Genomic DNA, 16,171 nt, shown 5'->3' on the forward strand with positions numbered 1-16,171 from the left:
CCCCATCATTAGTGTCAGTGGAAGGAATAGTGCCCCATCATTGGTGTCAGTGGGAGGAATAGTGTCCCATCATTGGTGTCAGTGGGAGGAATAGTGTCCCATCATTGGTGTCTGTGGGAGGAATAATGTCCCATCATTGGTGTCTGTGGGAGGAATAATCTCCCATCATTGGTGTCTGTGGGAGGAATAGTGGCCAATCCTTGGTGTCTGTGGGAGGAATAGTGCACTATCCTTGGTGTCAGTGGGAGGAATAGTGCTCCATCCTTGGTGTCAGTGGGAGGAATAGTGCCCCATCATTGGTGTCAGTAGGAGGAATAGTGCCCCATCATTGGTGTCAGTGGGAGGAATAGTACCAGCTATTAAGGCAAGGAAAGGGCCACTTTTATGGGGCAGCAGTTTGGAGACTACTGATATAGATATTTGATAAGGGGGTTTGCCCGTTGCCCATTAGCGTTAGAAGTATCATGCTCACTAGAATTCCACTCTCATTTCTATAAGCTGATGTGCAGGAATTTGGGGTTTGAATATCTCGGTTTGCCTGTCATGTCAGACAAGTCATTCCTCTTGGTAATCTAGGACAGATGTCATGAAGTTGGACAGTTGAATGGCGGGGGGTGGGTGTGGTCACTACGGCTTTTTGCTTCCAGCGATAAATATTATACCGTGGTCCAGGTCGGGGATGTTGCTTGCAAAGCTGTCATCCTCCTCAACAAACTCGTCGCTCAGCTTCTTCCACCAGGGCCAGCGGCTGCGTTTCAGCATGGTGCTGTGACTCTGCTTGGCCTTCAAGGCCACAGGGACGGATCTGCTGGTGAAAAGATCAATGTCTTTCTCCGTGGCTTCTTTTAAGCTGGGGGCCCCTGAAAAACACAAATCGGCACCTCATTCAGGGAGTGGAAAAAATAATTTGCAATAAGCATCTGGGCTGCATGGCTGCTGCAACTAAATCAAAGGGCAATGCAGCTATTCCCAAAAGGACACCAACTCCCTACCAGCCCTGATGAAGAGGGTGCGATCTCTGCGAAATGGGTACGATCTCTGCTGGCTGGTACAGGCCTAGCACCTCATAACAGTAATACTGTTATATACAGTAAGGCTTGGTGCACAGTAGTGCGGGGCGTGCAGCCTGCGTTTGCTGGGGAACGGCAGCCTATTCCCGCAGAAAAAAAGGTGCATGCTTCTTTAAAAAAATGCAGCCGCAAGGAAACTGCGTTGGTCTTTTTGACCATGCGATTTCCTTGCAATTCCCTCACCCACAAACACGTTTAAATATGCAGGGGTGCCATTCAGAATGAACATAGGAACAGTGTGATTTGGCTATGGTTGGTTGCAGGGGCGGGATCAGGTGTGATCCCTGCATCCGCAACCAGCCTGCAGATTGCGGGCAAGAGTGAACCGAGCCAAAGCCCCCGTTTACACCAAATCTGAATGAAATTTTGCGACTTCACTTGAAATCTCACAATTTCAAAATCCCATGTCAGTGCAACGTCAGGTGCGACTTGGCTAACATTTGTGAGCCTTCATGCACCGATGTCTATGCAAGTTACACCTGAAATTGCCAAAATCCAAATCAGCGCGGCACTGCAAAGTCAGCGCTTATTCGAACAAATCCATTGCCGACAATAGGGTGTAACTTGTCATGCAATTTGGACCTGTCAAATCGCATGACAAGCCGCACCGCTGTGAATGGGGGGCTAAGGCTCCGTTTCCATATATGCATTCATTCATGCGAACCGCAGGGGGTGTCAATGGTAAAGCGGAGTTCCACCCAAATATGGAAGCTCAGCTTTACTGCTCCTCCCCCCTCCGGTGCCACATTTGGCACCTTTTGGGAGGGGAGGAGCGGATACCTGTCAAAAACTGGTACCCACTTCCATCTAAGGGCGCCGCGGCGACCTACGTCATTTGCAGCCCCTCCTCCTTCCCCCTGCTGCCTTCTGGGAGACACAAAGAGGTCCCAGAAGACAGCGGGACCATTCAGAAAGCGCAGCGTCTCGCGCATGCGCAGTAGGAAACAAGCTGTGAAGCCGCAAGGCGTCACTTCCTGTTTCCTTTGTAAGGATGCCGGCCCCCGCACTCAGAGCTAATGGGGGGGCTTTGGGTGCCGACATCACGGGCTCCCTGGACAGGTAAGTGCTCATATATTAACAGTTTAGCAGCAACAGTTTTTGTAACTGCTGACTTTTAACCCCCCCCCCCCCCCCCCCGGGCTGGGACTCCGCTTTAAGTCAACGACACCCCAAAACGGTTTGCAAAACGCAGTGCAATTGGCAGAATCGGAAAGCATAGGTGTGAACACTTATGCAACCACTTATGATTCCAGTGCTGAAAAAAAAAAAAAAAAGAGTCCTGCACCTTTTTTGTGTAGATTTGGTGCAGTTTGAGCCGTACAAATGAATGGCTCAGATCACACTGCCCACACATCGCGGTGCGATTCCTGGGCTGACAATTTTTTTCTGTGGGGAGTGGGGTTCAACTTTCCCAACACAAATCTTTGACTCCCCCCCCCCCCCCCCCCCGGCCCAAATCTCTTCTTCCAACACAAATGTTTGCCCTCACCCCAAATTCCCCTCTCCGAGCACAAATCTACACCCCCCCCCCCACTAACCTCTAATACAGCACTTCTAACAAATCCTGATGGTCCCTAGTACAAATCCCCCCCCCTGTCCCCACCAGACATCAGATGCAGCACAGCAAGTGAAGGGATTATTGACAGCCCCCCCCCCCCCCCCCCCAGCATCATAAAGGAGCCCAGGGAAGCTTCCCTTGGCTCTGCATCACCTGCAACAACCCCGTCTGGAAACATGCTGATTGCTGCACTGGCAGGGGGATGGGCAGTCACAGAGTTGGGACCTGGGAACCCAGCAGGAGCGAACAACATGTTTGCAACACTTCCAGTGCTACCACCTAACTGTTGTGCCACACATGCACTGAGGGGAAGATTTGGACCCCCTTTATCCCCCACCGTATCTATGCCATAGTGTCCACAGCATTTGCAGAGATTTCTGTGCCCACATCTATTAAAGTCTAACTCCACCCTTTGCACCGTGTTACACCCGCACAGCAAAGTCATTCTTTCACAGAGATCGCAGTAGAGGACTAGTAGTTCCTAATGGAACTTGAGTCCATGGAGAATTTCTTCAGCTTTCCAACTGCAAGCCTGTACCTCTGTACAGAAAGAGAGCAGGAGGAAGAGTCTGCAGGAGCCTGGCATTGCACCCGCCATCCAGTGATCATAGGTGCAATGCTTTGCAGGCTCATTTACAAAAGAAAAAAAAAAATGAATGCATTTCTTTTTTTCTCTGCAAACGTATGTGCATTCATTATTTTTTTTGCAAATGATGGACTTAGCCTTTAAAATATTTACAGAAGCCTCATTATAATGGCAATGACGTGTACCTGTCCTTATGATGATGTGAACAGTACTTCGCAAAGTTAGATCTTTTTTTTTTTTTTTCTAAACAAATCAGGTGACCGTACCCATCAGCATATTAATATCAGTGTTGATCTGGGCCAGAAGGGCCTCTCGGCGTTGCTCGGCTCTCTGCTCCTGCTTCCTCTTCAGTAGAAACTGCCCCAACTTCTCCTGAACAGCAATGTGCAGCTCTTGGCTTTGTTCTGGCGCCCTCTGCTGGGTCTGAAGGGAACATACAACAATATTCTATTACAAACTTTTATTGAAAAAATAATTTGTATTACAACAATATCATCATCGCATCCGCCGAACTCCACTCTGGCTCTAATATGACAAATCTAGGTGATCACAAAACATTCCAAATGTTCACAGACACAACAGGAAGTGACTAAATCTTTCCAAAGTAAGTGAATCATCCTTAACCACTTAAGCCCCGGAAGATTTTACCCCCTTCCTGACCAGGGCCTATTTTGCCATTCGGCACTGCGTGAATTTAACGGACAATTGTGCGGTCGTGCGGCGCTGTACCTAAACGAATTTGACATCCTTTTTTCCCCACAAAAAGAGCTTTCTTTTGATGGTATTTGATCACCTGTGCGATTTTTTGATCATGCGCTATAAACAAAAAAAGAGCGACAATTTTGCAAAAATAATATTTTTCACATTTTTTTTTTTATATGAAATTCCCCCCCCCCAAAAAAATGTAAAAATCAAAATTTTTTAACATTTTAGGCCAATTTGTTTTCTGCTATGGTAAAAAAAAAAAAAAAGAAAAAACGAAAAAAGCGTATTTTGATTGGTTTGTGCAAAAGTTATTGCGTTTACTAAGGGAAAGATTTTTGTCATTTTTATTGTTTTGTTTTTTTTTAACGAGTAATGGCGGCGATCTGCGGGTTTTTTTTTTTTGCGGTACTGCGACATTGCGGCGGACAGATCGGACCCTTGACTGACATTTTTGACACTTTTGGGGTTACCAGTGACATTTCTACAGTAATCAGTGCTATAAATATGCACTGTTACTGTAAAAAAGGCACTGGCAGGGAAGGGGTTAACTTTATTGGAGAGGGAGGAGTTAAGTGTATCCCTAGGGGCGTGATTCTAACTGTGATTGGATGTGGCTTGTGATGTAACAGCAGAGATCTACGGTCCTACATAGCAGGACAGTATGATCCCTGGTGTTACACAGGGGAGAATGACAGGCAGCTTTGTTTACATTACATCGGGTCCGCCGGTCACACGCGCGCGGGGGGGTCCAAGAGCGAGCGGGAGCGCGCCTCCAGCAGCGCGCACTCGCTCCCTAGAGCCTCCCAGGCTAGCGACGTAGTACTACGTCACTTTGCCTGTGAGGGGCCGACTGCCGACGTAAATAGTCGCGCGGCGGTCGGCAAGTGGTTAAGGCCCATACGCACTTGACGGAAATTGGACAAAATATTCTCCGATTTTTCTCTCTCTTGCTCAGCGTTCATTACCGTTTTTAGTTGACACTGCATAATGTTGACTAAATTTCTCGCCTGATTTTTTATTTTTGGGACATTTGTTCCCAGACTTCCGGGTTGTCAGCAACTTCAGATCATGCGCGGTATTTTGCATCCGATTTTTCGCGGACGTACTGCATACACATTAAATGAAAATCGGTCATCTGGGGACGGACGATAAAAATTTTGGTGTTTGTCCCTCCGTTTTTTTCGTTGAAAATTTCAGCATCGGCTGCTGAAAGTTTTGTACACACTAGCCGAAAATCGTACGATTTTACCTCGGACGGGAATTTTCTACTAGTGTGTACCCCACTTAAGACAATAAAATGTAAAGGGAGGGATAGGTGGCACTACCTGGGGGCCAGGAAGGATGTAAAACCCAATAAGTGAAAAGAAATTGTGTGAATCTGACAACTATCAATGATAGAAAGAACAAATAGAAATAAAGTGCTTGTGTGCAAAAGATATATAAAGAATATAAATTCAAGAAAAGGAGGAAAGGCAGTAGAAATTGCAACAAATTAAAGTACTAGTGCTAAATATATATATATATATATATATATATATATATATATATATATATATATATATATATATATAACCCAAAAAAGAGAAAACAAAAATCAAAAAAGTGACATCTGTGCAAAAAATTATATAAATGTGCATAAAAAAACTTCTTAATCAATAAAAAAATTCAAAATATAAATAGAATCCATCAAAAAAAGGGAACGTATATATAAAAATAAGTTCGTATGAAAGTTGATAATTAACCACTTCTGGACCGGAAGGATTTGCCCCCTTAATGACCAGGCCTTATTTTGCGATTCGGCACTGCGTTATTTTAAGGGACAATCGCGCGGTCGTGCGATACTGCACCCGAACAAAATTGATGTCCTTTTTTTTTCTCACAAATAGAACTTTCTTTTGGTGGTATTTGATCACCTGTGCAATATTTATTTTTTGCGCTATAAACAAAAAAAAGCGACATAAGCGTATTTTTATTGGTTTGCGCAAAAGGTATCGTGTCTACTAACTACGGGAAACATTTATGTAATTTTTATTAGTTTTTTTTTTTTACTAGTTATGGCGGTGATCTGTGATTTATTGCGGGACTGCGACATTGCGGCGGACAGATCTTACCCCGACTGACATTTTTGACACTTTTGGGGGGGGACCAGTGATATTACTACAGTAATCAGTGCTAGAAAAATTGATTTTTGTAAAATCTTACCGTAAAATCCTTTTCTCTTAAGCTCATTGACAGACGCAGTCCTCTTGATTAATATCAGTAGGGTTATGCTGCCCTCTACAGGAGTAGGATTAGGCAGAAAGAAAACGTTCTGGCCACACCTTAGGGGCAGTCCCAGAGGGTATATCCTCTCTCTCCCTGCTACAGGATGTTAGTTATGTCACAAAGCAGTGTCAGAGAATTTAACCCAACCCAATGATAGAGGGGCGGGTACTGCGTCTGTCAATGAGCTTAAGAGAAGAGGATTTTACGGTAAGATTTTACAAAAATCCATTTTTCTCTGTCGCTCATTGACAGACGCAGTCCTCTTGATTAATATCAACTCGGGACGTCCCAAAGCAGTGCCACAAATGAGGGGTGGGATAACAGAAATCAAAATTCAAATCCAGAAGGCCCAACCGGTGCCGACTAGAAGTCTTAAAGGCTCATCAGACAAAAGGATGAGACTCAACTGAAATCCCAACAGAAAAAAAAAACCCTCGAGGTAGACCACCGGTCTCCTCAGATTGCGGCCTGCAAAACCTTGCGGCCAAAAGAGGCATCCGACGATGCCATCACATCAACTTTATAAAATTTTGTAAAGGTATGAACCGACGACCAGGTAGCCGTCTTGCAAACCTGGACCACTGACGCCTGATGGCGGAAGGCCCAAGAAGCACTGAGCGCCCGAGTGGAGTGCGCCTTAACAGGGAACGGAGGATTCCGACCCTTAATAGAATAAGCCTGTACCACCGTCTGTCTGATCCATTTGGAGATAGTTGCGGCAGATGCAGGCAACCCCTTTTTAGGGCCATCCATGATCACAAAAAGTGAATCCGTTTTACGAAACGATTCCGTAGTCTTCAGGTATACCCTGATTGCCCGCACCACATCCAAGGAATGTAACGCACACTCCCGAGGATGACTGGGCTTAGGACACAAGGAAGGTAGCACAATATCTTCATTCAGATGAAACTCTGAAACCACCTTAGGAAGGAAGGATGGATTCGGACGAAGAACTACCTTATCCCTATGAACCACCAGATATGGGGAACGACAGGACAATGCGGCCAGTTTTGACACCCTGCGTGCAGAAGTAATGGCCACCAAGAAGGCCACCTTCTGGGATAATGTAAGCAAGGGAATCTCCCTGATATTTTCAAATGGAGGTTTCTGAAGAACCGACAACACCAAATTAAGATCCCAGGGCGGTAAGGGCGTGCGCACTTGCGGAGCCAAGTGCCGCACCCCCTGGATGAAATTCCGCACCAAGGAGTGGGTAGCCAAAGGTTTCTGAAAGAAAATTGCTAACGCTGAAACCTGACCCTTGACAGTACTCAAGGCCAGCTTCTGCTCAACCCCATGTTGCAGAAAAGCCAAGATTCGGGTCACCGAATAGGCACGTGGAGGAAATCTAAGGGATTCACACCACCCAACATAAGACCTCCATGTGCGATGATAGACTTTTCTGGAAGTCGCTTTCCTTGCTTTAATTAAAGTAGGAATAACTGAAGTTGACAATCCTTTGTCCTTCAGCACCTGAGTCTCAATAGCCAGGCCGTTAAAGCCAGCAATTGTAAAGCAAGATGGAAGATCGGTCCCTGAGACCGCAGATACTCCCTGAGAGGAAGTCTCCAAGGAGCGTCCGCGACTAGCCTGCCCAAGTCGGCGTACCCGGGTCGACGAGGCCAGTCCGGAGCTACCAGGATAACTGGAATTCCCTCCACCTCTATCCTGCAAAGAAGTTTCGGCAGCAACTTGAGAAGGGGGAAGACATACAGTAGCTGATACTGTCCCCACGGGGCAACCAGCGTGTCTGCTGCGTCCGCTCGAGGATCTCGGGAGCGGGCTACAAACCTCCGCACCTTCCTGTTGAGCCGAACTGCCAACAGATCCACCCCCGGGGTGCCCCAATGAAGGCACAGCCCCTGAAGCTGCTCGATCCAGTAAATCAGACAAAATCTGATCGCTCTCAGTTCCAATAAATTTATCGGTAACCTGGATTCTATCGGAAGAAATTACTTCCCCTGGCTGAGCATCGGAGACCGAAGCCACCGGACCAGAGACTCCCTGGTCCGCTCGCTCAACCGGATCCGATTGTCCAGAGAATCGGGATTCCGATTCCATTTGAAAAAATTACCTTTTGGAGAATTCGGGTATGAGACTGGGCATACGGTACTGCCTCTAAAAAGGCCACCATCAGTCCCAGGATCCTTATCCGAAGGGAAGACCAGTTGACGGACAGTAACATCCGAATCGTTCACTGAATCTTTCGAAGCTTCTCCGTAAGGAGACACACCCTTGCCAGGGATGTCTCCAAAGTTAGGCCCAGATCTGTTCAGATGGATTCCATCTTGAATACTTGTACCCGGACAAAAAGATTGAGTGCTCTTAAGTCCAGAATTGGACGTACCTTGCCCTCCTCTCTGGGTATTGTGAATAGGGTCGAATAGAACCCCTGAAAACGTTCTGCTCAAGGAACAGAAACTACCGCTCCCTGTTGCATCAAGTCCATTACTGCCCCCCGCAAAGCTCTTAAGCGATCCGGGGATAGTCGAATGTTGGAAGGGAAGAATCGCACCGGTAGAAGTGATCGAAACTCGATCTTGTATCCCGACCGAGCCATGGATCCGGAAACCGGTGAAGACATCCCCCCACCCCAGAGATGGGTGGGGGCGCACCTTCAGGCTGTATGGGTCTTATCTTCAGGTTTGGCTGAGCCGGACTTTTGTTTACCCGACCAGCGCCCTTTGAAACCCCCTGCAGGGGCTTTGGAGGGCTTAGCCTTGGAGCGGGAAAGATGGAGCGGGATTCCGCTTCCACTTTTCGATCCACCGGATCCCTAAAGGACGGAGCGTCCTCCAACTGGATAACAGTGGCTTTATTTAGTCTGGAAATCGGTGAATCCACCACTGGTGGTACCGTCCATTTTTTAAGGAAGGATTCCTCAAACGGATAGCGTCTAGTAATGCGTTTGGAAATAGCAGGGGTTCGTTTCGGACGATCCCATTCTTCTTTAATTAGATTACCAAAACATTTGGGCAAGGGAAAAACCTTTGCCATTTTGGTAGGTTTGCTGGTACCAAAGGGAATTTCAGTGTCCGCTACCTCTGCCGGTGTAACCTCAAGATTTAAGGTTTCCCGGACAGACATGACTAGTGCGTCCACCAACGCTCCTTCTTGCGCTATGGCGGAGGCAGAAATGTCCTCCTCACTGTCTGAGGAGACCGTACCCGAGACAGCAGCCCCAGCAGAGGGACCTGCAGCTGCAGTGACAAGCTCAGAATCTGTATCTGAAGTGTCAGATGAAATAGGGGTAGGCGGGGGTCGCTTTCTTGCCCCCCCGTCCCTGACAGGCCACCTCCACCCGGGATACCAAAGACTCCAAAACTGCTGATAATGCATCAATTACAAGTGGGGCACTGGAGGGTCCTGCGGCCACCTCGAGGGGATCAGGTGGGGATACATGTGTGGCAGGGTCCATGATTAATCCAAGACACTTGCCAGCAAACAAAAAAATATTTGCAAAGAAAAAAACTTTTTTTTTTGTAATCCCCCAGCGCAACAGCGCCCCTCAGTGTTACCTGCTTTGGACCCCACAGAGAGAGAGACCCCAAGGCTCACCACCTGATGCACAGAAGTTTCTATCAACCTGCTCTCAGCGCTGTCTCTTACAGACAGGAAGTCTTTTGGATCCTTTTCCCGGGTAAAGGAGGCGGCTCCGCCCCTTTACACGCCTTCCGGCGCCTCCCATGCTACTCCTCGAGGTAGCTGGTCACTTCCAAAATGGCCGCCCCCATACTGGAGACACGAGGCTATGCCAAGATGGCGGCCCCTGTGGAAAGATGGCAGCGGCCTGCGGAAGGTAGTTTATTGGCCTGTGCGGCCTGCAGGCGGTGTGCGGCCTGCGGGAGGATGGCGGCCTGCGGGAGGATGGCGGCCTGCGCATGGCGGTAGTCCAGGCACAGGCATCGGCCTGAATTGCAACCTTATGTATAAGGTAGGATGCGATCACCTTCTTACATGGCCATCCAAACAGTAATGCCAGCCACTGACTTCCGTCATGTTCCCTTTACAGTGCCCACTCATACAGTGACTTTCGATAGTCAGCTCCCAAACCAAGTCTCCTCTGTTATAGGATAGAGGGAGGATCCAGGATCATGAGTGTGCGATCATCCCAGGGAGGAGCCCGCGTCCACCCACAAACCCGTCAGGGGGAGAGGGGGAACATCTTTACTCACCATACCGGAACAGGCGGGCGCCAACTCCTGACAGAACCCCTCTCCACCGAGGTGGGGGGGCTGTCGACCAATACGGACGCCGTGACTCAGTTTCCAACTGGTCGTCGGCGTCCCGGCGAGACGTTTAACTCGCAGGGTCAGTCCCCGTCCAGTGGGACTCTGTCGCGGCCGACCCAGCGCGGAGCTAGGGCCTGCACGCGCTCGTAGGCTGACTGGGGTGACCACTGGACCTCAACATCCAGCCCGTCGCCCAGTTTCAGCATACTTGCTTGAAGATCTCACAGGAACAACTGGAGAAAAAAAGCTGCCTAAAAAAATTTTTCTAAAAAAAAATCTTGCCAAGACCAAAGATCCCAGCAAGGAACTTAGGTCCTTACTCCTGACTAGACAGAAAAAAACTAACATCCTGTAGCAGGGAGAGAGAGGATATACCCTCTGGGACTGCCCCTAAGGTGTGGCCAGAACGTTTTCTTTCTGCCTAGTCCTACTCCTGTAGAGGGCAGCATAACCCTACTGATATTAATCAAGAGGACTGCGTCTGTCAATGAGCGACAGAGAAATATGCACTGTCACTGTAATAATGCCATTGGCAGGGAAGGGGTTAACCCTGTGGGTGATCAAGGGGTTAAATGTGTACCTAGGGGCATGTTTCTAACTGTGGGGGGGGGCGTGGCTTGTGAAATTACCATAGAGACCCGTGTTCCTACATAGAAGGATCACAGAAGCTCTGTAATCATTCCAGAGAGAACAACGGTCTGCTGTGTTTACAACAGCTGACCGTTCTTCTCTCACAGCGGGGAGCGATCGCGGGTGTCAGGTGGCAATCGGAGCTGCCTGCCCCGTGCATCGGCTTCCCCGCTGCCGAGTGGGGGCGGGGACCGAGCTGCAGGCGCCTGACCGATGTATACCTACGGCGGTTCACGCAGGAGTGGCTGCCTGCCGCAGCGGTCGTAAAGCGGTTAAATAAATTGCCGGTGATTAATCAATCTTCAGTGGTGAATCATGACTATGAACACACGCGTGCTCCCCCTCTCTCCCAGGACCGCACTCACCAGAGAGAAGAACCCCTACATGTGTAATGAGCATCAGTCACAGGTTGAATATGGCTTCTCCTATATAAACTCAGAGGAGAGGCTGCTCCTGATGATGTCACATCGACGAAACGCATAGAGCGTCATTAGATCACTTCCGCTTTGCACACTTCTGGTCTGTGGAACGCACGGCATTCCGGAAATACTGTTTGCTTTTACCAGCTCAAATTTTCTGTTTGTTTGTGAGTATACAGTATTATCTAAATAAACCACTTATGTTTTATGGATTTACGCTAGGAGTTATTTTCCATCTCTACACACTTGTGGTCACTGGGAATGGATTTCTGAGTGATTTGGCGATCGTGGTCCATATATCCAAGGTCTTTAATACTGGGCATATATAGGAGAAGCCATATTAAATTATCAACATTTCATATGGACTTATTTTTATATATACGTTCCCTTTTTTTGATAAATTCTATTTAAATTTAGAATTTTTTAATGATTAAGAGGTTTTTAATGCACATTCATATATTATTTTTCCACAGATGTCACTTTTTTGCCACTGTCAATTTATTTTTTAGCACTAGCACTTTTCCTTGAATTTATATTCATGATATATATTTGCGCAAATATCTTTTGCACTCAAGCACTTTATTTCTATTTATTCTTTCTATCATTGATATTTGTCAGATTCACACAATTTCTTTTCACTTATTAGGTTTACATCCTTCCTGCCCCCAGGCAGCGCCACCTATCCCTCCCTTTACATTTTATGACTATACACCCCTTCCATGGGGTAATATGTGAGGTAGGCTGCAGCCTGTGATGTACAGTCAGGTCCATAAATATTGGGACATCAATACAATTCTAATCTATTTGGCTCTATACACCACCACAATGGATTTGAAATGAAACAAACAAGATGTGCTTTAACTGCAGACTTTCAGCTTTAATTTGTGCCTCCCACTTTTTAAGGGACCAAAAATAATGGGACAGATTAACAATCATAAATCAAACTTTCACTTTTTAATAATTGGTTGTAAATCCTTTGCAGTCAATTACAGCCTGAAGTCTGGAACGCATAGACATCACCAGACGCTGGGTTTCATCCCTGGTGATGCTCTGCCAGGCCTCTACTGCAACTGTCTTCAGTTCCTGCTTGTTCTTGGGGCATTTTCCCTTCAGTTTTGTCTTCAGCAAGTGAAATGCATGCTCAATTGGATTCAGGTCAGGTGATTGACTTGGCCATTGCATAACATTCCACTTCTTTCCCTTAAAAAACTCTTTGGTTGCTTTCGCAGTATGCTTCGGGTCATTGTCCATCTGCACTGTGAAGCGCCGTCCAATGAGTTCTGAAGCATTTGGCTGAATATGAGCAGATAATATTTCCCGAAACACTTCAGAATTCATCCTGCTGCTTTTGTCAGCAGTCACATCATCAATAAATACAAGAGAACCAGTTCCATTGGCAGCCATACATGCCCACGCCATGACACTACCACCACCATGCTTCACTGATGAGGTGGTATGCTTTGGATCATGAGCAGTTCCTTTCCTTCTCCATACTCTTCTCTTCCCATCACTCTGGTACAAGTTGATCTTGGTCTCATCTGTCCATAGGATGTTGTTCCAGAACTGTGAAGGCTTTTTTAGATGTTGTTTGGCAAACTCAAATCTGACCTTCCTGTTTTTGAGGCTCACCAATGGTTTACATCTTGTGGTGAACCCTCTGTATTCACTCTGGTGAAGTCTTCTCTTGATTGTTGATTTTGACACACATACACCTACCTCCTGGAGAGTGTTCTTGATCTGACACACATACACCTACCTCCTGGAGAGGGTTCTTGATCTGACACACATACACCTACCTCCTGGAGAGTGTTCTTGATCTGACACACATACACCTACCTCCTGGAGAGTGTTCTTGATCTGACACACATACACCTACCTCCTGGAGAGTGATCTTGATCTGGCCAACTGTTGTGAAGGGTGTTTTCTTCACCAGGGAAAGAATTCTTCGGTCATCCACCACAGTTGTTTTCCGTGGTCTTCCGGGTCTTTTGGTGTTGCTGAGCTCACCGGTGCGTTCTTTCTTTTTAAGGATGTTCCAAACCGTTGATTTGGCCACACCTAATGTTTTTGCTATCTCTCTGATGGGTTTGTTTTGTTTTTTTCAGCCTAATGATGGCTTGCTTCACTGATAGTGACAGCTCTTTGGATCTCATATTGAGAGTTGACAGCAAGAGATTCAAAGTGCAAATAGCACACTTGAAATGAACTCTGGACCTTTTATCTGCTCCTTGTAAATGGGATAATGAGGGAATAACACACACCTGGCCATGGGACAGCTGAGCAGCCAATTGTCCCATTACTTTTGGTCCCTTAAAAAGTAGGAGGCACATATACAAACTGTTGTAATTCCTACACCTTTCACCTGATTTGGATGTAAATACCCTCAAATTAAAGCTGACAGTCTGCAGTTAAAGCACATCTTGTTTGTTTAATTCCAAATCCATTGTGGTGGTGTATAGAGCCAAAAAGATTAGAATTGTGTCGATGTCCCAATATTTATGGACCTGACTGTATATCATTTAACTAATTTAAAACATTTTATCCTTAGACAATTGCCACCAGAACAGGTCTCCCCCTTGGAAGATTTCCCTTTTGTTCCGGCTCCAGAAACAACAGTAATATTTTGGTTTTCCCATCATTTTCTGTCCCGGTGATGATGGTCATCAGAGGGTGAATCTCCCCGGTGGGGACACGGCTTTCTCAAAGCTATCTGCTGAAGCTTTTGCAATAAAAAAGACAAATTATTCCTGAGTTAATTTACTTCATTAAAAACCTAAAAGACTCCAACAAACCCAGCAGCTTAACCACTTCTGGACCGGAAGATTTACCCTCTTAATGACCAGGCCATTTGTTGCGCTTCGGCACTGCTTTACTTTAATTGACAATTGCGCGGTCGTGCCCAAATAAAATTGATGTCCCTTTTCCCTCACAAATAGAGCTTTCTTTTGGTGGTATTTGATCACCTGTGCAATTTTTATTTATTTTTCTGCACTATAAACAAAAAAAGAAGCATACAGAACTTTTTTTTTTTTTTTTTTTTTTTTTTAGGGAGGTTTTGCTTTAACCGGTTGCCGACTGCGCACAGTATATTTACTGCGGCCATCAGCACCGGCCAGGCAGAGTGACGTAGGTCTACGTCGCTCGCCTGTCACTGGTTTTAGAGCCAATAGCGGGCGGGCGCGCGCCCGCCTCGGCTCGTTCACGGAGAAGTGCGGGCGTGTGACCGGCGGACCCGATGTCCGCCGGTCACACTACGATCGTCGGTAGAGCGGGAGAAAGGTGGGCGGCTTATGTAAACAAGCCGCCTGTCATTCTCCCCTGTGTAAAAATGGAGATCAGACGGTTCTACTATGTAGAACCGTTGATCTCTGTTTTTACACTAGTAGCCATGTCCAATCACAGTTAGAATCACGCCCCTAGGACACACTTAACCCCTCCCTGTCCAATACAGTTAACCCCTTCACTGCCAGTGTCATTTTTACAGTAACAGTGCATATTTTTAGCACTGATTACTGTAGTAATGTCACTGGTACCCCCAAAAGTGTCAAAAATGTCAGTCAAGGGTCCGATCTGTCCACCGCAATGTCGCAAAAAAAAAAAAAAAAAAAAAATCACAGATCGCCGCCATTACTCGTTAAAAAAAAAAAAAAACACCAAAAATGACAAAAATCTTTCCCTTTGTTAGTAAACGCGATAACTTTTGCGCAAACCAATCAAAATACGCTTTTTGCGATTTTTTTTTACCAAACATATGTAGCATAAAACAAATTGGTCGAAAATGTTAAAAAATTTTGATTTTTATATTTTTTTTGGGGGGAATTTCATATAAAAAAAGTGAAAAATATTGTTATTTTTGCAAAATTTACGCTCTTTTTTTGTTTATAGCGCATGATCAAAAAATCGCACAGGTGATCAAATACCACCAAAAGAAAGCTCTGTTTGTGGGAAAAAAAGAACGTGAAATTCGTTTAGGTACAGCGTCGCACGACCGCGCAATTGTCCGTTAAAGTCACGCAGTAAAAAAAAAAAAAAAAAAAAAAAAAAAAAAAAAATCGCAAAAAACCCTGGTCAGGAAGGGGGTAAAATGTTCCGGGGCTTAAGTGGTTAAAGCCAATTTTGCATCCAGCACCTCCCAACTTCATCTTCTGAGCCATAAAAAAAAACTGCCCCCTACTCCATAATAAAAAAAATTTGGGCTTTAGAAAAAGGAAAACTTAACAAAAAAAATAAAAAAATAAAAATGGTTTCCATTGCAAAACATGAAAAAACGCTTCCACATATTAAAAACATTCTGATCCAATTTAATACATCTGATCCAACCCAAACAAGAGATAGAAAACTGGTGTGTGTGGCTGGCATAATAACTGTGACAGAATTATGAGATCAGAAGATCAATGATCGCCTGTACTGGAACATTGCATCTCCAGGCTCACAGCTGCTGTATGAGAAGAATTTGTTTTCCATGCGTTAATTAGAACATTCCATGGAGGAAATGAAGCTATCATAGTCTTTGCTGTATTGTATCCTAACAGCACATTGAGCTTCTGGAATCGCTTCATTTGCTCAACTGTGAAAAGCAATCACATTGCTTTGTTTTTTAACCACTTAACCTCTGGAAGATTTACCCCCCTTCCTGACCAGGCCATTTCTTTGCAATACAGCACTGCGTTACTTTAAAGCCCCGTACACACGTACCGATGGTCGGC

General features: G+C 46.0%; 1 protein-coding gene across 1 annotated transcript in view; it reads right to left on the reverse strand.

Annotated features, from left to right (window-relative positions):
* Nucleotides 1-364: 364 nt before the first annotated feature.
* The window catches only part of IQCB1 (IQ motif containing B1), an 82,914-nt gene continuing 67,107 nt past the window's right edge, over nt 365-16,171 (reverse strand). Inside the window, exons 13-14 of the mRNA XM_082262192.1 lie at nt 3,481-3,637; nt 365-860 (exon numbers count right to left, since the gene is read on the reverse strand). Of these exons, the coding sequence (XP_082118318.1) occupies nt 628-860; nt 3,481-3,637 (390 nt within the window). The 3' untranslated portion in view covers nt 365-627. The remainder of the gene's footprint in view (nt 861-3,480; nt 3,638-16,171) is intronic.

This window comes from Pelophylax lessonae (assembly GCF_965119305.1).
Source record: "Pelophylax lessonae genome assembly, chromosome: 6".
NCBI classification, from domain to species: domain Eukaryota; kingdom Metazoa; phylum Chordata; class Amphibia; order Anura; family Ranidae; genus Pelophylax; species Pelophylax lessonae.